Here is a 22732-nt window from a genome sequence, read left to right as displayed (position 1 = left end):
TTTATCCTTGAACAACTTATCTGTTATAGCAATTATCACATATTATTGTATATGTCTTTCTGTATGTCTCCTGTATGAATAATTTGAGCACAATTACAATGTTTTATTCTTCTAAAAAAATTTTGTAGCCTTGGCATTTAGCATAGTTCTTAGCCAGTCATAGGTACTCTTGTGGAATGAAGGAATATGTGAGTACACAAATTGATGTTTTAAAAGATGTCTTTTCTTTCTTATTGAAATGCAGAGCCAGGCTTTCCAGGACTAAATCCTCCAATTCCTTGGGAACATGCACCACGTCCCCATTTCCCTCTTGTCCCAGCTTCGTGGCCTTATGGTTTGCATCAAAACTTCATGCATCAGGGAAATGCCAGATTTCAGCCCAACAAACCTTTCTATACTCAAGGTACCATTGCTTATAAATTTGTTAATATGCTGGGTGGGTTTTGTTCTGGGACAAGGAGCCTTTGAGAAGGCCAGGATCTGGGAATGAGAATTCATACATTCACTTAACATTTATTGAGAGCATGCTGTGTGTCAGACTGTGATAGATGCTTATTGTTAAGCAAGAATTAAATAAAAACCCCATACTTAATGTGTATTTTATTAGGAGAGCCACACATATAAAATAGACAAGAATAGGAATTAGAGGAATCAATTAATATTGCCCTAGCAGAGAGAGCAGGATATGGACACCAGGCATTAAGTCACACAAGATTTTTACATTTGAACTTGAAAGAGATACAGGATTTCCCCCCCAGAGATTAGAGAGGAGGAGTGTTTTTAGCTGAGAGAATAGTATATTCAGACTCTGAGTTCTGCCTGGCATGAGGTAAAAAGAGAAAGAAGAGAAAATAATAGGACTAGAGGGTGAGGTAAATGGGAAAGATGTACAGATGAAGAGACTAGAGAAGGTGGGCTGGGGGCCGTATCATGAGAGTTTGGACTCAGCTTAATGAGAAGCCAGGATCTAATAGAAGTTTTTGAGTCGAGTAGTGACATGGTCAGATTTGTTTAGTAAAACTAGGATTTGAATGGCATTAGAATTCACTCAATTCTGTTGGTACTAATGTACCAGTAATGGTTTTAGTTTAAGAAAAGAATATTACAAACTAAGGGGAATGCCAAGGAGCTTGTAGCATTTCATCTAACCTGCTTCCTCAGAGGCATCGCAGTCCTAATAGGGAATGTCTGAGCCTGGCTTTCAGTACTTGTTTAACCTAGTTAAAAAAAACTAGGTCAGAGATACTACAGTTAAACTTAGGAATTCAAGAATTTAAGGAGATATACTCAGGAAATAGTGACTGACTGAAAGGATAATTTTAAGGGGAAACCACTGATATGACTGTCAGGCTTGATACATTCAGCCTTCCTAAACTATTCATGTACTGCCAGGGCATCCATGTATTATAGGTTGGCAGAACCTTGACCATGACTGCTTTTGTCTTCTGAGCAAGGAACTAGGGCTGAGGAAAGTTACATTGGTCATACAAGCATTTTTAGGGAGAGAGTCTGAAGTTTTTCCATGGTGGGTTTGTTCCTCCTTGATTCCTCCCCTCCATCTCTCTTTTGTCTCCTCTCTTTACTTTCACGTACATTTCCTTTCCCTCCTCCCCCCTCCCAAATGTTTTGACATGCTTCATTACCTCTTCACTGTATAAATAGAAAATAAGAGAATAGCTACAAGTTAATTATAGGGGGTTATCAGATAAATAGGCACAAGCCTTTCAGTTTCCTGTCTGTGTTGTGTCCAACAGACAGATGTGCCACCCGTCGGTGTAGAGAGCGTTGTCCCCACCCACCAAGAGGAAACGTGTCGGAGTAATGCGAGTCCATTTTCTTTCAGCTGGTCTACCGATGCACAACAACCAGCCAATCCTGCTGTCTCAAGGGTATCCGTACCTCAATGTCAGTTACATTCAGCAGAAAAAGTGACATTTAATGGAAAGCAAAACAAATCAGGTCCTGATTTAAAATTTTAACACGTTTAGATAGCTTATTTAAATTCTAAGACTGTTTTTAAGAACTGTATTATTTGTATATAAATATGAACTATAGTTTTTACTAGTATCACCAAATTGAGTGATACAAATTTCATCTATTTTATTACCCTATTTTTAAGGGAATTTTATGTTTTGTTTAACCTTGATGAATTGTATAAAGAGAGAATTTAAAAAATTACATTCTTTATTTTCTATTAGCTGTATTCATACTTTGGTTGCTCCAGACTTTATATATATTGTTCTTAAGAATTAGAAAGACTTTCATGTGTTTTAAATTTGTCACTTCTATTCTTTACAGAACCTTGTAGTGCCAAAAACTTTTTAAAAGGTAAAAAAAAATAAAATAAAACTACAACATGGATTCAGAATTTTTTTCTTTTACATTCTTGTGCAGTATATTGAAAATATTCAAACTTGAACAGAAAGTTGCCTTTATCTGTATTTGAAGTAATTCTATTTTAAGTTAATAAATCTTTTGAGAAGAGTCAAATTTGGTTAATTCATCTGGTGGTTTAGATGATGGAAATATAGTGTAACAATTCAGAGACTTATTTTACTCTCAGTAACTAGAGTATTCTAATTCACAGAGATAGTTTTAGAAATCCAAGGATTTTTTCATGTCCTGTATTTTATTGGATCTTCACAACACTCATATGCTGTAGATAGAAGCAGATGCTATCTCCATTTTATCACTGAGAAAACTGAGGTGCAAAACAATAAAATGAGTTTCAAAGGTAGTATCCTTAAACGTGTCAGAAATAGAATTGAAACATCTTTTAAAGGAGAGTTTTAAAATACTGAGACTGATGCTGGCAATGAGAGTGAAAGGAAAGCAATTCTTTACTGAGGAACACTAGTCATACTATCCATTCTGAGGCCTGTACTATAACCTGGAAAGCACACTTGTCAGGATGGTGTTTACCAATAATGCTTATGGTCTGTGATTATAGTTGGAATTCAAACTTGTGTCATTGGTGGTAGACTTAGCTGGTTTTGGTACTAATACATTGAGGTTAAAGTCATTTTCTCTATATCCCTCAAAGAGATTGCCAGGGATTTTAGGCTAAATGATGGTATAGATTTCGTTGGAAATGTGCAGAATAAGTAAAAAGAAATGTATTTTATGGACAGTGAGTGTGTTATCTTTGTTCTGCTTCCTCAGATATGCATTACTTAAAATAGGAGACTACCTGGGCTTTTGCCATATTTTCCAACATGGAAGATGCTTGAAATCTATTGCAGGAGGTTGAGGGCTTTCCTGACATATTTACAGCCCTGAAAAGGTATTTATTAAATGTTAAGATCAGGTGTATATACTGTTACTTTTTCATATTAAAGCTTCAGCATCCCTCAGAATCCTAAGTGGTGGAATTAACTCATTTGTTAATGAGATACCTGGCCCAAGGTAATGCTTTTGTGTTAAAATGTGACTTGGAGCATTCAAGATTTTCTTTTAAAGTTAGTGTTTAAGTATTTCATCTCCTTTTCAAGTCTTAGAGAACAAATTACGAGGTGTACAGGGTGTTCAGCTTGTTCTACATTTGTATATATTTGAAATTTTCATTAAAAAAACAATATGCAACAAGAGAGTGCTCCAAGCTCAGCCTTCCTTCCTAAAGGAAAGTACTATATGACCTGGCAAAAAGTATTTACGGGCAATAAACTCCAGTAACCTAGGTTTTCTTTATACGACAGTTGTATACTGTAGAGTAATTATCAGCATCTCACTTGTCCCTCCTTCAGCAATTGAACACTTTACCAGTGTTCAATAACTGGCAAAACTGTTCCTAGTTGAAAAATAGGAGACTCCTAGTTTATAATTTATACAGTAGTAGCTCAGTTTGTAAGTTTGCAAACTTCATAGAAGTTGCAAACTTTTAAAAAGGTTTTATTTAAATTTATTGTAGAGCAATTGAAAAGGGCAAATTATTCAACCTTGTGCAGAGAACACACACACACTCTTAAGATCATAGTTTTGAATATTTTTTGTATAATTAATGACATGGAGACATTGTTTTCCCTTGCCATTAAATATTATTCAAAAATATGAATATTAATGATGTACTCTGATTTATTTGTTCAGTTCCTGAGATGGACATTTTTGCTATTTCTTTTTTCTCATATATTAAAAATACATGTAAAATTATGATGGGATAATTGAAAATTTACTTTTTAATTATAGTTGAAGTACAATATTAGTTTGAGGTATAAAACATAGTGATTAAACATTTATATACCTTACCAAGTGATCACCATGATAAGTCTAGTACCCATCTGGCACCATATATAGTTATTACATTATTGACTATATTCCCTATGCTGTACTTTACAGCCCCGTGACTTATGTTTATAATTGGCAACTTGTACTTCTTAATCCCTTTCACTTTTTTCACCCACCCCCTCCAACACTCCCTTCCTATCTGGCAACCCTCAGTTCTTTGTATCTATGAGTTTGTTTTTGTTGAGTTTATGGTTTATTTTTTTAGATTCCACATTTAAGTGAAATTCTATGATATTCGCCATTCTCTTCTTATTTCACTTTGCATAATATCTTCTAGGTCCGTCCATGTTATCCCAAAAGGCAAAATTTCATTCTTTTTTATGACTGAATTAAAAATTCCATTGTATATAGGTACTACATCTTCTTTATCCATTCATCTATCAGTGGACACCTAGGTTGCTTCCATATCTGGCTACTGCAGTGAACATAGGGTTCCACATATCTTAGCGTTTTGGATTTCTTCAAATAATACCCAGAAGTGAAGTAGAATTGCTGGGTCATACAGTGGCTCTATTTTTAATTTTTTTAGGAAACTTCATACTGTATGGCATAATGGGTGCACCAATTTACAGTCCCAACACAGTGCACAAGGGTTCCCTTTTCTCCACATCTTTCCAACACTTGTTTGTTGATTTTATTGATAGTAACCATTCTGACTGGTATGCGGTGATCTCTCATTGTGGTTTTGATTTGCATTTCCCCAATCAGTGATGCTGAGCATCTTTTCATGTGTCTGTCAACCAGTTGTATGTCTTCTGTCCATTTTTAATCTGATTGTTCCTTTGATTCCAAACTATATGAGTTCTTTATATATTTTGGATATTAAACCCTTATTGGATATATTATTTGCAAATAATTTCTCTAATTCAGTAGATTGCCTTTTTGTTGATCGTTTCTTCTGTGAAAACCTTTTTAGTTTGGTGTAGTTCTGTCCATTTTTGCTTTTGTTGTCTTTGCCCTAGGAGACAGATCCAAAAAAATATTGCTAAGACCAATGTCCAAAGTTTATTGCCTATGTTTTCTTCTAGGAGTTTTATGGTTTCAGGTCTTGTATTTCAATTTCAGTCTTTAATCCATTTTTTACTTATGTACATGGTGTAAGTGGTCTAGTTCCATTTCTGGATAAATATTTTTGTGTATGTTTCTGTGTTATGGTGAATTCCTATAAATGGAATTATTAGGTAAAAAGAAAAAAAGTCTAAGGTTCCTCTGACATACTGCCAGATTACCATCCAGAAAAGTGGTTACCAATTTTCAGTTCTGACAAACTATATAAAATGTGTTGGAAAGCTTATAAAAAAAAAAAGCTTTCTCCAAATAACTCACTTTTTCCTTGTAAAGGAGAATTTAAATGTTTATTAAAAAAAAAAAAAAGTGAGCATTAAGTAAAGCACTCAAAAGCCCATCAACCAGAAATAAATAGTATTATCTGGTGAACTTCATTCCAGCCATCTCTTAAACACAGACATGTAGCCCGGCCGGGCGTGGCTCAGCGGTTAAGCATCAACCTAGGATCCAGGTGATCGGGGTTCGATTCCCGGTCAGGGCACATGCCCGGGTTGCGGGCTGTAGCCGATCAATGACTCTCTCATCATTGATGTTTCTGTCTCCCTCTCCTTTCCTCTCTCTGAAATCAATAAAGATATATTAAAAAAAAACGACATGTAAACATACAGTCCTACAAAAGGCTCATATGCTGTATTTAGTAAATACAGCAAATTAATTTTACTTGGTTTTATTAACAAGACGGAAAAAATGTGAAAGTAAAGAAATGCTCAACTTCAAAATTTTCTACATGAGAATCTAATCTAGTTCTGAGTTTCCCTTGAAAATTGGGGACAATTATAGAAAACATGAGGCTGGAATCATTTTTTCTAGTGTCATGTATATTTTAATTAGAGACAGTATATGACTCTTATGAAAAATGAAACTAGCATACTTTAGAGTCCCTCTACTTCCTGGTTATATTATTCCTATATAGGCAACATTCAAATACTTAATTTGAATCTTATAATCATTTCCCATTTTTATTAAAAGTTTCTAAAATGTTTACTACCACCACTCCTTTTACTGCTTCTTTTCCCCTAAGTCCTTAATTTGAGTCACTTCTTGTTAACTTCATGATCATGCAGTTCTTTCCCAAGTGATTTAAGTTCTTGGCATACTTGAAAATGTCTACTCCCTTTCTATTTGAAAGAAAACTTGGGTTGATATAAAATTCCTGGCACAGTAACTGCCTCATGAAGTATGCTGTAAGATATGAGACCTTAATTTCCCCCCCTCATTTTACATAATTTGATATTCTCTTAAATTAGGATATTTCTTGATTCCTTTTTATTATTTCAGGAAAATTTTCTATTTGAACTTTTAAAACTTTCATTTGCTCAGTTCTTATCAGGAATGTCACATGCAGGATTTTGTTTTATCATCTCTATAGCTTTTATTATTTTCCATTTTTTCCCCTCCAGCCTATTTTCTCAGTGCCTTCTGTTTGTCTATCTTTCTTTCTAAGGTTTCATTTTTCTAGTTTTTCATATCTTCATTTTACACTCTTCCAAGTTAATTTTCCATCTATCATCTTCTAATCTCTTTTTTGAACTTGTTTACTTTTGCCTTTTAAAAACAGATCTATCACTGTGGAGAACTTGTTACTTTAACCTTTTGGGGGAGTGGCCAGCACCTGTGATCATTCTTTTCTGATTGTTTAGTTAAACTTAGGTCTGCTGAAAATAACAGAAAGGGGCTAAGTTTAAGTTGGGTTGTTATATTAGAAGCCTCTCACCAAATCCATTATTGCCTCTGCCTCTGAGAACACATTTCTCCATTTTTTTTATTATTAAGAAGTCATTGTGCCTTATGGCAAGGCTTTTAAGGCAGTATAATTCAAATTTTGGGAAGTGAAGTGAATTTAGTGGTTTGCACCCAACATTAAAAACTGGTATTATAAAGGAAACATCAGAATGCATTTTGCGTAAGAAAAAAGATTTTTTCCCCAAAAAATATTTCAATACAGAACACACACACACACACACGTAAAATTTGTTTTATAGGCCAAAGTAAAAAAAAAAAAAGTTATAAAGCTAGAGCTCTGAGGCCTCATTTACTAGACTAGCTAGCACATAGATGACAGAAATGGCACTTAAGCAAAATTTATCCTTAGATTTCATCTCCTCTGCAAACCTGTAATTTATCAAAACAATCTCCAGAGAGATGTTCATCATGTCTCACTCACTGTTATTTCTTTGTACTAACAAGAAAGTTAGGGACAAACTGCTTCCTGCTATGGGTTGGCTATGCTGCTTCAATTTGGTCCAGATTTCACCATATGCCTAATAAGTATGTTTGAAGTTTATAGTTTATGTTTGAGGAAGTTTATTTCTCTTATTAAAAATTGTTGGGGTTTTTTGAGAAAAACAGTAAAAAATTTTTAAAGTGTACTTTAAATATTTTAGCAATACACTAGATGACTTGGTTGGTCCATAGGTTGTTTAGCCAAAAGACATTTCTTTCTGCCTATTTCACTGGAAAGAAATAACTGCTAGGACTCTATAACAGATGTAAATAGAGGTGCTTATATTTAATTTTTAGAGGTAGTCTTATATATAGTTGTATGATAAACGAAAATAGCTCTGATGGACAACTCTTATTAGCTGAAGTATCTTCAAGAGAAGAATCACTGAAGAATTTGAAATCACGAACATGATGCCCAAATGCTTTAATATTGCCGCAATAATCCTTCAGTTCAATAGCAAGCAATAGAATGTGAATCCTATGACCAGATATGGCTTCCCAAGAAAGTGGATCCATCCTGTGAGGCAGTTGGTATTCACAATTCTTGCTGGGACCAGAGCTGCAGGAAGTCATTCAATCACTTTTCCATTTTTAAAGGAGGAGAGGTAAGTACAGGTAAATGGAACTTTTCTAACAAAGATCCCAACACCCTCTTGATTACATTTTTCAGTCCTTAACTTTGCTTCTGCACCCTTAGACCTTTTCTAATTCTCTTTTCTGAATGGTTCATTTCAGTTTTCAATCCATGACTGCACTTCTCCTCTCACCAGTGCTGGCTGTTACCTAGGGTTCTGTTACTGGCTTTTCCTACACATACAAACACTCCCTGGGCAATCTGTTTAATTCTACACATTCACACTACCTATTGTTAATTCAGGTCTAGATCACTATGCTCAACTCCAGTTCCTATTTACAACTTTCTGGGCTTTGTCTAGATATACCATGGCTGCCTCAAGTTAAACTGAATGCATCATTTTCACTACTACAACTCTCACTACCTGCCCCTGTAAAACCTGGTCTCTTCCTGCTATATTTTCTGGCTTTGTGAATGGCACTGCGGTCCAACAATTTGGATCAAAACCCTGAGTGTTATTACTTTTCTCTCCATCAAACTTTTCAATCTTGCCCTACTGACTAGACTTGGGTAATGTCAATTCTTGAAGAATAAAGGTTGAGCATCTTGACCTGGAATTCAAGGCTTGTGTGGAAGAAGAAACACTATATAAGAATGCTATAAAAAATGTTAAATTTACTGTTTGTCGAACTGTTTAGTGCAACTGGATTAAATCATCTAGAAGCCTTACACTGCCTTTTTTTTTTTTTTTTTTAAACAAAGCTGCTGCTACTCAGCTTTCATGCTGGGGAAAAAAGTTGGCACCAACTTGATCTTTGAATGTAACAGCAGTAGCACAAATCATAGGATTCTCAAGTTTCAATCAGGGAGCAAACCAAAAAGTAAACCACAGAAAGATGGAAAACGGGGGTGTTAAATTTAATAACAAAAGGATCACTAGGTGGCCATATCCTCTTCTTGTCATACCCTCCAACCCTCAAATCCTCAATGTTGGTTGTACAAGGGGTCAAAAGCAGCCCTTGGGGAGCATTTATCTCAAACATGGATTAGGATTCAAAAAGAGATACAAAACTCAGCACCTCTTTCATTTAAAAAAAAAAACAAAAAAACAACTTTTAGGTTTAAAAAAAAAAAACCCCAAAAAACCTAAAATATTCCCATAGCTGCCTAGGGAGTACGTCTTAATATTTCCACATAGAGAGAGGACTTCATATCTGCAGGAGGCCATTTGGATTAAATCCAAACTGAGTCCATTATTCATTCCCTCTCCGGCTCTTCTTGTGGCTTTTCTTAGATCTGAAATGGCAACACATATAAAGTATTAAACTTAACAGCTGTTCAAGAAGCTGGACAAGGTTTTGAGGAAAACCAAGGTATGGTGACACTGATGGGGACAGAGATGATACCCAGTATTCATTAAGTGGCCTGGTGTTTTTATGTCTCAGAGCAACACAATTAGTATACCTAGCATTACTATTCAAAATTTACCATTGAGGAAATGACCTCTGAGAGGTAGAATGAACCTAACAGTGTATAGCATATAGACATTTCTAATGAAAGCTTATCAAATGAAAGTGACTTGTCCAATGTCACTATTAAAGTGTTAAAAGTTGGGGTTAAATGCCCTTACCACTATCCAAAGCTGCAGTCCTACAAGGAAAAACAAAACAACAAACATATAGTTCTAGTAATTCTCAGGGCAACTGGCCAATTTTGTTCTGTAATGAAGGAGAATTCCTAAATATCCCCATCAAAACAAAATTTCAGGTCAAATTTAGTTGTGACTGGGGCTTTGATTTCTGAATAGTGAAATTCTCAAGTCAAAATAGAAGTCAATCCATACCTTTCAGGAGATTTTGAGTGGCTCCTGTGTCTGTGACTACGGTGATGACCTGGGGAAGAAAAGGCCAATGAATAAATGAGATTCTACCCTCTTACTACTACACTGTCATTTTCACCTCCCCTAATCCCTTCTATTGGCTTAATACTTTTTTGGCCTATGCCAGGGAGCTCTGTTTGGTAGCACCTTTCTGAATTGGTGTGTATGGTGGGGAAAGAACTGAACCCACTTCATACGAATTCAGGACTTTATGGCTAATTATACAAATATCACATTGGGTATTTACCACTACTCTATTAGGTCTCAGTCCTAAAATTTCAGGTGAAAAAACTGAAGTGGCCCACTTATCAGCAAAGCTTATAAGTGAGAGTCAAGATGTGAACTCTTAATTTTAAAATTCTAAGTCCATTTACTTTTCTTCTAAGCAGTAACACAAGCACTCCAGTACTGCAGGAGGTTAACTGTTCCTATTACATTTCTTTGTTAAAACAACCAATAGCAAAAGGCCCAAATGTTATACCTGGGGACTTGGAGCGGGATCTGTGCCGTCTATCTCGGGACCTGCTGCGGTGACGTCTTGGACTCTTGCTCCGATGCCTCTCTCGACGAGGGGAGGGGCTATGGAAATAACTGGTCAGACTCCCATATCTGCCTGACAATATAATCACAAAAATAGTACCTCTCCCCAATTCCTCTCCTTCATTACAAAAATCCCTGAAGGCCTACCTCCTCCTTTTGGGAGACCGACTCCGCCTATGTGGAAAGAAAACAGATGAAGAAAAGCCTTAGTAGGTAGGTGCCTTGAATGTTGTAGACTGCAAAAATTTGTCCCAGTATTGAACCCTTCTCTGTTATCCATCTCTTTTGTCATGTAACTTTTTTAGCACCCTTCCAATCCAAGTGACTTGCTTTGGCCAATGGGATATTTACAGATGTGATACAAGCATATAGTGGAAAGAAACTTGCATGATTTGGCTTGTTTGCTCTTGAATTCTGCAATTACCATGAGAACGTGCCTAACCTAGCCTAGAATGAGACACACATAGAGAAGAGATGAATTGCCCCAGTCATCCTAGCTAAGGCCATCTTGTACTGGCCAACAGACTACAAATCAGGTGAGTGACCATAACATACTCAAAAAACTGCCTATCCAAGCCCAGGTTATATCACTGACTGCAGACCTGTGAACTTAAATAAATGGTTATTGTCTGCCATTGAGGTTTTGTGGGTGGTTATTTTCTAGCAACTAACACATTGGGCAAGCAAACATTCTCCATAGACTGGCATCTTTCCTTCACTGAAGTCCAAACTTTGACACTACAGTGTTTAAAGTCTCCCTGGAAGAGGCAAATGACTAGGGCCTTACCTTCTGGGAGACCGGCTCCTACTTCTCCTGTAGCGCAGTGTGGGAGAGCGACGGGGCTTGTCCAAGTCTCGGTAGCTTCTCCGGCGGTGATCAGGTGATGGTACTCTCTCCAACTGAAAATGAGATAGGTGGATCAGTGATAAGCACAGGCTTATAGAGAACCATTTAGAAACACTGCTACACTCCCTTCTCCATCCTGTCCCAAATTCTACCTTCAAGTGATTTTACTTATTTTTATTTTTTAATCCTCACCAGAGTGAGGATATTTTTTCCATTGATACTCAGAGAGAGTGGAAGGCAGGGGAGGGATGGAGAGAAACATCGATGTGACAGAGACTCATCAATTGGCTGCCTCCCACACGCACCCCAAGTGGGGGCAGGGATTGGAACTGCAACCCAGGTACATGCCCTTAACCAGAAATCAAACCCGCCACCCTCTGGTGCACAGGCCAACACTCTAACCATTGAGCAACGCTGGCCAGGGCTACCTTCAAGTGATTTTACAAACATTAGTTTGAAAACATGGAGGGATAACCCTGAGGAGAAAAAAATTCCAAATAAAAAAACTTTCTAATCCATTATTCTAGTGTTGATACCATTATTCTGGGACTTATTGAGAGTAGTGAGAGAGAATTAGTCATGTTTATCTCCTAAGAAGTTGGATTTCCAAAGCAAAAGAAGAGAGATAGATGTAAAATCATTAAGGTTAAGTACAAACTCATGGTGTACTTTAATCTTAAAAAAAAAAAAATTTCCCCCTAGCTCAGCTAACTGTAAAGGCCTATAACACTAACCAAACCCATTAGCAATAAGCACTTACAGTACCCATGTTGTGGTATGTAAAGACCATATCTCAGTAAATGGAACCAAGGACTCGTTGGAAAATGGCTAATTCCAAGTTGGGGGCAGAAGCTAGTAAGAGATGACTAGCCTAGCCAGTGTGGCTCAGCGATTAAGCATCAACCTAAGATCCTGGAGTTCATGGTTCAATCCCCAGTAGGGGGCGTGCAGGAGGCAGCCAATCAATGATTCTCATCATTGATGTTTCTCCCCCTTACCCTTCCCCTCTCTCAAATCAATAAAGACATGTATTTTTTTAAAAGCCTACTTTTGGTTCACCTCAGCTTTGCATGGCTGAATTCATGAATGAATGTGTTCCTTCTCCACTCAACTTTAAGACAGCCTGATGGCTCAGACCTATACTTCCATTTGTAATGCCTCAGACTCCATAAGCCAGCATTTCTTGTATTTCCCACTAACCCTTTTCCATACTATATTGTTGCTTGAATTTTAATCTTAAATGTTTTAGGTCCTTCTTTTTTAATTTACTGTAAGCATTTCCACATTATACTTTTCCTAACAGTTTTAATAGCTGCCTAACAGGCTTTTGAGTTGATATATTAGTTTGACTGCTCCCTGAGAGCTTGGTTGTTTTCAACTTCTCAGCATTATAACTAACATGAAAGAACATGACCATGCAGTAGGCACTTCTTTTTTCTTTTTTATCCTCACTTGAGGATATTTTTGCATTGCTTTTTCAGGGTGGGGGGGAGAGAAACATTGATGTGAGAGACATTGATTGGTTGTCTCCTGCACCCACACCAACCAGGGCCAGGGATCAAGCCTGTGTACCCTTGGCCAGCATTGAACCCGGGACCTTTCAGTCCACATGCCAATGCTCTGGCCACTGAGCTAAACAGGCCAGGGTGGCACTTATTTTTTTCTAAATGAGGCTTAGTTCTTAAGGTGGTTCAATTATAAACAGTATTATTTTTATCAAGTATTTATTTTAATAGCTACCACTTATTAGGCAATTATAATGTCCCAATCTTGTGCTAAGGGCGTTATGCGTATCATCTCATTTAATATTCATTAACAGCCCTAAGTGAAAGGTATCATTATCCTTGACGGAGGAGAAAACAGATTACGTAATTTGCACAAGATTATACCACTATATATAGCAGAGCTGATTCGAACCAAGGTCTATTTAACTCTAAAGCCCATATTTTTATTGACTAAATACTGCATTTTTTGGTTAAAGAAAGTTAAAAATTGACAAAACAAAAAAGCACCATTCCCTAACTAATCCTCTTTCACCCTTAATCTCCCAGGTACCTGACCTTCTCATCCTCTTCTTCCTCCTCTTCACTGGACTCGACATCATCCATGTCCTCTTCTAGAGCACTAACCCGAGGCTCCAATTGCTCAGCTTCCTCTAGCACATAGCGTTTCTACAGAGAACACAATGAGTGTTAGGGGCCTTGCTATCTCCGCTTTGTCCAGAAGCCCCAACACTGGGCTTCTGAGGTTCATTTCAAAGACATCCTAGATAGTTTAAGATTCTCCTAAGGAGTTTAACACACCTGAAATCTATACAGTTTTTTTAATTCCCCGGTAAACAGACACAAAGCTGAAGGGACATCTCCATTTTCTGTTGGCTCTATTCCCTGTAATTTTACACTCTTAAAGTCACTGGGATATCAATCAGGATAAGTAAAGCCTTGAATAAAAAAAATGTGGACTTAATATACAAGGGTCATAAATTCATGGCTGAGACTCTGCTGGCTGGTAGTTCTGCCAGGAGACGCTCAAATCAGAATCTATCGCAAGAGATCCACTGAGGCTTAGTGCAGTTTGGGGGCTGAAGAGTGCCTTGGGTCCTGCTTTAGAGTAGCGCCAATTCTTTATTATTCCTAAGATTCAGAGAATATCTAGAGTCATGCATTTTTAACAATGCACAGGAATTAAACAATTCATTTGGTTCCAATTTCTTTTGAGATGTGGCTTAGCAGTGTTTATTGAGTGACTAAGGACCCTGAGAGGCAAAGGCGAGTTCAAAACTGCAAAAGAGATTGGCTAGGTCATAAGATCTTTTACCATTTCCATGTGCTAAGCACATAAAGAATGTTGGATAGCCCTAGAATAAACAGTAACATTTGTATGCTACTTAGCTCTCATCCATCCCTAAAAAAATTCTATAAAAGTTGGTAGAAATGAGACAAAGATGCCACTCAGTGAAGTCAATCCCTCAGAAAAATGCTCCCCACTCACAGGATCACCACAGTTTGGGATCTAGAATTACATCAGAGAGGAGGGTATCCAGAATCCCTAATGCTGACCAGACTTGGAAATGACTAGGGTAAATATATAATTCAGTCTATATTTGATGAAATTAGAATTCATTCCACCACAGCTCCTTGCCAATGTCAGGGCACATCAGAAGCTAAACTGATAACCTATGAGTTGCTTAATAAGAACAATCAGAACAAGAGGGTCACTTCTTAAGGGTTACTTCATCCAAGACATGTAAGAGACCCACACTAGAACACACCTCTTGCTGACATGACATACATCCATCAGATTCAAGTCCTCTCTCCTCTGTGAGGCTTGTTTTGTAGTCGTCTAGACTCCATACAGACCACCTCATTTATATCAGTAGGCTTGCTTAGAGCTGACTGGGCTTCGGAACCCTTAGCTATAACCTGATTCCAATTCTAAGTATTACATTTCTTGCACTATTTCTAAAAATAAATAGCAGACTAATAATAATAACTGTTACCCCTAATGAGTTAGTGTGAGAACTGGACCCTGAAAGCCGGTTTGCAGATTTAAAATCTCGTTCTCTTCACTGCATGGCCTACAGTAGCCAGTATGAACAGGAGAGATATACCACTCACTCAGCAATAAAAGAAAATAAACTATTGATACATGCAACAACATAGATGAATTTCAAAATAAGCTGAAGACAGACAAAAAATGAGAGTGTACTGTATTAATTCCAAAATGCAAACTAATCTATTGTGACAAGATAGCATACATATCACTGGTTGCTTAGGGGTGAGGGGAAGAGGTGCACGGGGGAGGGATTACACAGAAAAAGGAAACTTTTGGGAGGTGACGGATATGTTCACTATTCTTAATTGTGATGATAGTTTCAAGGGTCTATACACATATGTCAAAACTTACCAAACTGTATACTTTAAAACAGTCCCGTGGGGCTGACCACTGAGGTAATCTAATTCTTCCATTTTATAGATGGGAAAATAAGACCAGGTCCCACAGCAAGTCAGCTATAACAACCCAGAAACTTAAGTCTACTTAATTCCCTGTTCAGTCCTCTCTCCACTCTTTTTAGAAATCTCCACATTCCTTTTCTCTTTAGCTACCTACTATATCTCCTTTCCCTTTGTATTTTCAACAATAGTTTTTAAAATCATACTCTATAAAAGCCGTTCTGAAAGGTATTTCATGGACAATCATTTATCTCTGGGAAAGGGAGGCAGGATGATTATAGTGCTATTTTCGGAGTTAAGGTCAGTGTCTGCTATTCCTGACTCTCCTTTTATCTGTTTTATATCCTGAATTTTTATATGAAGGCCAATTTGAAAAAAGGTTCTTACAAAGTTAAAAATCTACCCTAGCTACAGTCTTCTTGACATTACATTTTAAAGAAAGTCTTCCTGTGGTTAACCACTTTTAAAGCCCTACCCTTCAAATTATCTGCTTTCCTCTCACCTCCAATCTGCTACCATTTTCATAAACATGAAGACTACTTATTAAGACACAGAAATGCATTGGTTTTAGTGGCTGTGTGTGTGTCTACCTGTTTTTTTGGGGGGAGGGGGTGACTCTCATATGAGACACTTACCTGTAGCCGGGGCAGAATGATATCACAGACTCTCTCACTGTGCAGTAATTCATCAATGAACTCATCTACATGCATCAGTTCAAACTCTGAAAGAAAAATCATAAGCTCAAGCAACTTGGAAATAAATTCAGATAGCCAAAAAGTAAAAGTGTGAATGCTCCGCAGCTTCCCTTTCACTAGAAAAGCTATTGTAGAGTGGTAATTACACAGAAGGGACTACTGTCAAAGCTGGGCTTAAACTATAGCCCTTCGAAGCCTTCACCACCTATCTTCATTCAACTCATCTTTATTAAGACCATCTATGTGCCAGGCCTCATTGAGGAGCTGGGGATAAAAGAATAAATGAAGCTGCCCCAATTAGCAGAAGAGACAAACACAAAAGCAAGCACAAATAGTTGTGAATTGTATAGGGGTAATGTTCTTGAATAGATCATATAACTAAAGTATAATTTCTGAATACAGAAGGTACATTTTACATGGTAAGTGGAACAATTTCAGAATTTCTATAGTAAACATTACTTCAGTAGTTCACAACCAGGGGTGATTCTGTCCCCATATCTAGAGTGGGGAGTGCTACTGGCTTCTAATGGATGGAGGCCAGGGATGCTATTAAATATCCTACAATGCACAGTACAGATCCCTACAAATAATGTGACCCAAACTGCCAATAGATTGAGAAACCCTATCTTAGTTTAGTTAACATAATCATAAGTAAGTAATTCCATAATGGCCATGACCATGTTCATCTTGTTCACCATGTTATTTCCAGTATATAGCACAGTACCTGGCATGACTTGGTGCTTAATGTGTATTTATTCAATGAATGAATAAGTTAACGAAAATTTAAAGTATAATTCCAAATTTTTAACCCTCTGCTTAATGATACATGTAGAGGGGAAAGGCAAAAAAAAAATAAAAATGTTACTAATCTTTTATCACACTAAGCGAGAAAAGGTTTTGACTGCATTATCCCACTTTACCATTAAATGTGGCTCTTTGTAAAAGGCAACATGGAGCTACACCTCTTGGATATACTTACTATTTTTCAGTGAGACTCCTACATAAGTGTAAGTACACTTAGTCTATATACTGCAGTGTGAAGTATAGTGCCAGAGAGGCCAGCAGAAAGAACTGTGAAGATATAACACGGAAAACTAACTCTGGGAGTTTGGGAAGGCTTTTATGGAGGTCATTCTAGAATTAAATCTTATGGAATGGAGCACATGATGCAAGGCTGGGATTAATGTAAGATGCAGTTGGGTGCTCGCTTCAGCAGCACATGTATTAAAATTGGAATGACACAGAGAAGATAGCATGGCCCCTGCCCAAGGATGGCATGCAAACTGGTAAAGTATTCCATATTAAAAAAAAAAAAAAAAGATGCATTTGGAAAGGTGGGCAGACAGGGAAGGCTGGTTAAGGCCAACAGGAGACTAATAGCCTAATGAAGTACTCCCCATGAGGGAGATAAAGGGAAGCACTCACAATGTATGTGACGATCTGAGGGCAGAGATATTGGTGAAATAAAAACTGGCTCAGGGATGAAATTTCAGTCACATGGCACCATACTCACCCCCATTTCGGTTCTGACTCTTAATTTTTCTATAGTCGTTGTACAGAGGCTCCAAGTACTTGTAGCAATCAATTGCAGTGCCTGTCAGTCTCATGTAAAGTGCTCCCAACATGCGGACATACCTGACAGATAAATTTGACAGTGAAACAACAGTTCCTAAAAAGTTCTAAAAGATTCTAAAAGTTCATCCTAAAAAGTTCCTGAGTTTTTACAACCAGCTTTTCTTATGACAGTATTAGATAAACAACTTATTTTTCTTCTCTATGGCAAATGAGAAAGCTGCAATTTTAGAGGGGCAGTAGGAAGAGCTAAAATATAGAGACCTGGGTTCAAATTCCCATTCTGCTTATTGGTTATGGACATTTGGAATGTGTTGTTCAATTTTCAGAGTCTATTATATCATCTGCAAAACTAAGATAGAACCTATTTACCTCACAGGATTACTGTAAAAATAAAACGAGACACTGAATTTAGTGGAAAGTATAAGATATATTTACTAACAAGAACTAATACACATAGACATGAATATATAGATTGTTACTAGGCAGCAGAACGCTGGTTCTGGAAAAAAGTAAAAGTCACCTGGGTTCAAATTCTGATTCCATTACTTACTAACTTTGTAACACTGGACAAGTTATTTGCTTTCTCAATTCTTGTAAAATGCAGAGAACAGCACCTAATTAGGTGGTGTGGTGTATTAAGTAAGAAATGTGTGTAAAATGTTAAGCATAGCATACGCACATAATAAGTGCCTAATAAAAGTTAGCTATTTTCTAGCTGTTAATGTTTTGTAAGATACCTTCCTTTACTACCCATTGAAATCTCCACTTAGATAATACAAGTAGCAAAGAACATGATATCTCAAGCAGCTTTGCCACTTTTTACCTGTCTGACCTTGGGGAAATTATTTAACTTCTTATTGCATAAATTTCTTCCCCTATTACAATGGGTATAATTTCATAGGGTTGTTGTGAAGGCTAAATTAATATACGTAAATCCCATAGGATAGAGGGTGGCACATAAACTATTATTATGTACATCTCTTGTCTGTGAGCTCCTTGAGAATGGATAATAAAATAAGAGCAGCTCACATTTTGGGATGTTACTATGCAACATACACTGTGCTGTGAGATTTATAGCACTATCTTCTCTAACCCTGACATCAATCTTGAGTTGATATTGCTCCATTTTACAGGTAAAGAAAGTAAAGCTTAGAAAAATTAAGTAACTTCTCTAAGGTCTCTGTTAGTAAGTAACAGAGTCCGGACATGAACCTGTATCTAACACCAAAGTTTTCCCTCTTATCTTCTACAGTATGTTTTCTTCACCCCTGAGCATCAGTGACTTTGTGAAATACTTTTTTTTGGGGAAAAGTTACCAAAGCTGGAGAAGTAAAGAAAATCAACACAAGCAATACAGATCAAATACAAATTCTAGAGTTTAAAATCAAAATCCTAGAGTGCAACTCTGTGGAATGAGATACATTATCACTCTTCTTAACCAAAGCCAAATTCTGGACTCCTAAAATTGAAGATTTTATATTAGTCAACATTTCACTCACTTGAAGTCTTCATTTTTTATAAACTCAACAATGATATCCTTCTCTGGTTGAATCTGAAGCATCTTCAAGGTCAAACACAGAAAGGGAGTTGGCTTTATGTTGCCACCATAGACGCCACCCACAAACCTTAACTCCATGGCTTTATCGACTACAAGTTCAGCTAAAAACAAAAACAAAAACAGTGCCATCTCAGACATATTAGGGCTAAGCTTTTTCCTGGTTTGAAGTGGAGAGAAGTTAGTTCAAGTTTTGGTGCTCCTGAATACTCAACAGTTTAATATTAGGAGAACAAGTATGCATTTAACAGTAATAGGTGGTGGTGATAGCAGCTAGCATACACTAATGAATTACTGTATACCAGGTATTGGCTAAGCATTTCATATCATTTCATTTAATCTTCACAATAAACCACGAAGTTAAGTCCTAGCACTGTCCCTGTTTTCAGCTAATGAAAGGCTAAGTGACTTGCTCAAGGTCCACAGCCAGAAAGTGGCAAGGCCTGTACTTAAATCTAAGCGGTCTAACTTCAGAGTCCATGCCTGTCACCATCACATTAGGGGAAAAATAGCCATATTTGGAGTTAAAAGTGAGATATAAGAATGTCCGAACCTGAAGAGAATTTTTATGAGAGTTTATTTGAGCGAAACTGATAATATGCCAGGAAGCAAGATCTCAAATGCTCCAGAGAATGACAGTTTTATATTTCTTTTTATACATTTAGAATTAAGAAGGGAACTAAGATTACATGATCTTAGGAGAAAGTAAAGTGGGGAAGTCTCTATGATTATATTACAGGATAGTTAACTAGATTATATGCTCTGGGGAAAAGAGGATTACTCTGACATTTCAAAGGTGTTAACTTAGTTGCACAAGAACAATAGGCACGGCTTGCTTAGGAAAAGTTCAACCTTTTACTTTAAAGAAGTTACAGACCTGGGGCATGACTGCCTTAGTTTGGACTTGATGATGAGATCACCCTCCATATAACGGACTAGTTCAGGCAAGGGGGTGTCTGTTAAAGCTGAAAGTCTGTTATAAAATAAAATAGGTCTTCCGAATGCATGTTACAAAATTGACAAATTAGTTTCTCTGTTTTTATGTAGATGTTTGTATAATTAAAATTATGTATGAAAAATAAGTTTTCTATGTATTACTATAATTTTAAATTTATCCTGAATAGGTCTAGTCACCAGTCACCTACTAGAATAGGTCTAGTAAAAAAAATGCACACCGATGGGGCGTGGCTTAGCACTTGGATCAGTCTGTACACATTAAAATTGCTGCAGAAAGTCATGCCACGGACAACAGAACTAATTTCTTCATGAGATTCAGTGTAATCATGTGCTAATCATTCGCTGAACATTGTTTACAAGTGGTGACCCTTGGATTTAAATATGTAGACTATAGTTGTAGATATGTAATATTTGTCAGTGAAATTCTTAGTGTATTTTCCAGCATATGGCCTATTCGATAAAATGTGTTAAATACCACTTAATTAAAAACAAAAAATAACCTGTTAATTATAAGCAAATCTTGGTTAAAAGCATTTTAAAATTAACGGTGTTGATTTTCACATATGACATATGGACTGGAAATTTTGTTTCTCTGTTAAATCGAGGTCTGAGAAATTGAGGGTTTACTGTACTTCCTGTTACTGACCATGTCAGATTTATTACAGAGCCCTTTTCATTCACAAAAGAAACAAAACACAGTAACAACTCAACAGCTATGTAATTGAGTAAACCTCATCTACAAAATGGGGTTAAACTTCCAATGTTGTCAAAATCAAACACTAGCTGTAGGAACCAGGGCAAGTCACTTCACCTCTCTTTGAGCCTGTCATTTGAAATTTAAATAATAAAGATACAAAGTTTAAGGCCCATAGCAAATAATAAACGTTAGCTACCATTAATGGGAAATCATTTTATATATCAACTTCAAGTTCCTTTAGGATAAATTCTGTATTCACTCAACATTACAGTTGGCAACTTGTAGCTGAGTTCCAAGTACTAGAGATATAGATAAAGAGATAAAAAAGAGGGACACAATTACTATTATTAGAAAGTGTACAGCCTGGCAAAGCAGAAAGCATTGAAAAAAATAACCGAAAGTGTAATGATTAGTTAAATGAAGACACAGAATACAATGAAAATATACAAGGGAACATAACCTAGTGTTGGAGGAACAAAAGATCCTGAGTTAACTTTTGGACTACTGAGTTGGCATGTCTTGGAACTAGAGATAAATGTGAAGGCATCTACATATATAGGATGTAACTATGTCATGGAGATCACCCAAGGACAGAACTATGGGATGAGAAAAGGGCCCAAAAGTAAACCTAACATGACTAAAGTTTAATGGCGACTCAGCAACAATAGGATTGGTTCATGGACACACTGCTAGTGGTGGTGGTGGCAGTGTAACAACACAGTATTTAACAGTGGTAAAAAGTAGAACCACCACTACCATTGATTACTGAATATTTTCATTAATATATACCCTGTAACTATACCGAACACTTTTTATACGTTATTGCATTTAATGATTAGAACAACCCTTTGAGGTGGGTTTTATTGTACTCGTTTCACAGTAGAGGAAGCCATGGTACACTTAAGTAACAGAGCTACTAAAAAGGGGAGCTAGAATTCGAATAAAGATTAAAAGACTACCTGGTAGACTTCTCTGAAGAAATATTTATATTAGGACCCGAACGTGGAAATACTGCAAATGGTTCGGATCTGGGGCTAGTAAGATCGTGAATTTGGTCCTGGGCATGCTGACTTTCCTTTAAAACTTTCCCGCCAGGTATCTCAGTTGGTTGGAGCATCATACACCAATGTTGCGGGTTCATCCCGGGTTTGGGTCCCCGAGCTTAACACGGCTTGTAACCCAGCAAGTTATCATCAAAGATGGAACGACTCAAAGAACCCAACTGAGACACCCTTCGGAATAAGACCCTATCACCTGTGAGCCCAAAGCCTACCACAAATTTAGGCACAAAGTAGGAGCTCAGATTTTTCTGAATGACAGACTCCCTTCCAATCTCCCCCCCAGGGTCCAGTCCTACCGGCGCCCAGTCAGGAGAACTGGGCCACAAAGCTGCCGATGGTGGGGTCGGCGCGCTCCCACTCACCCGTTAGGCCAAAGCACTCCTCTTTCCAGTACTTGGATTCGTAGATTCGAGTCCGAATGATCTTCTCCACCAGATATTGAGGGTTGGTGCCATGGATGCTGTGCGCATCCTTCACTGTGCGGTTCGCCATTTTAGAACGCCTTCAGTTCTATTTCCGTCGGGTCCTTTAGTGCGTCATATCAGGTTAAAAAACTCCACACAAAACAGTGAGGAACGGAGGTAGGTAGGGGAGGTCTCGTTTTGCTCAGGCTACCATCTTGAAATTGGAAATGCTGCAGCGTAAGACACTTCCTTCCGCAAACGGCGTCGCTGACAGAATCAATGATGGCCGCTGCACGCTGGCGTACGTCCGTCCCGCGTCCTCTCAAGTAGGCGGGACCGGAGGGAGGGCGGGCTGGTGACGCAAAGCGGAGACAGCCTCGGGGCGGAGCTACGACGTTTGGCGCGAAATTTTCTCTACCTTCT

The 22732-nt window shown here is 37.4% G+C and overlaps 2 protein-coding genes and 1 non-coding gene across 9 annotated transcripts in view; 2 read left to right on the top strand and 1 right to left on the bottom strand.

The window, feature by feature from the left end:
- TUT4 (terminal uridylyl transferase 4) overlaps positions 1 to 2755 on the top strand; it is a 151419-nt gene extending 148664 nt beyond the window's left edge. For 4 of the 7 annotated variants that reach the window (XM_087820435.1, XM_087820437.1, XM_087820436.1 and 1 more), the window contains 2 exons: positions 245 to 403; positions 1844 to 2755. In XM_087820435.1, the coding sequence (XP_087676561.1) occupies positions 245 to 403; positions 1844 to 1932 (248 nt within the window). In that variant the 3' untranslated portion in view covers positions 1933 to 2755. Of the gene's footprint in view, positions 1 to 244; positions 404 to 1754 lie in introns of all 7 variants that reach the window. The other 3 variants (XM_087820440.1, XM_087820439.1, XM_087820438.1) reach the window with 1 other exon arrangement.
- A 4553-nt stretch (positions 2756 to 7308) lies between these two features.
- On the bottom strand, positions 7309 to 22562 carry PRPF38A (pre-mRNA processing factor 38A). Its single transcript, XM_016210851.2, has 10 exons — positions 22268 to 22562; positions 19135 to 19294; positions 17574 to 17695; positions 16001 to 16086; positions 13473 to 13583; positions 11353 to 11465; positions 10713 to 10739; positions 10507 to 10604; positions 9990 to 10038; positions 7309 to 9442 (listed from the first exon to the last, which is right to left on the bottom strand). The coding sequence occupies exons 1-10, from the start codon at positions 22395 to 22397 to the stop codon at positions 9400 to 9402; spliced, it is 939 nt and encodes a 312-aa protein (XP_016066337.1). The 5' UTR covers positions 22398 to 22562; the 3' UTR covers positions 7309 to 9399.
- Positions 17261 to 17366, top strand: LOC148092431 (U6 spliceosomal RNA). The gene has a single exon (XR_015715128.1). It is a non-coding gene; the product is annotated as a U6 spliceosomal RNA (small nuclear RNA).
- Positions 22563 to 22732: the final 170 nt, after the last annotated feature.

This window comes from Miniopterus natalensis, chromosome 9, assembly GCF_054644295.1.
Source record: "Miniopterus natalensis isolate mMinNat1 chromosome 9, mMinNat1.hap1, whole genome shotgun sequence".
NCBI classification, from domain to species: Eukaryota; Metazoa; Chordata; class Mammalia; order Chiroptera; family Miniopteridae; genus Miniopterus; species Miniopterus natalensis.
This window is presented reverse-complemented; position numbering and strand designations above follow the sequence as displayed.

Coding starts and splice junctions, on each gene's coding strand:
- PRPF38A (XM_016210851.2), bottom strand. CDS start 22,397: ATGGCGAACCGCACAGTGAAGGATGCGCACAGCATCCATGGCACCAAC. Junction 16,087..17,573: donor GAGTCAGAACCGAAATGGGG/GTGAGTATGGTG, acceptor TTTTTCTTTCAG/AGTTTGAACTGATGCATGTA. Junction 10,605..10,712: donor CGGTCTCCCAAAAGGAGGAG/GTAGGCCTTCAG, acceptor TTATTTCCATAG/CCCCTCCCCTCGTCGAGAGA.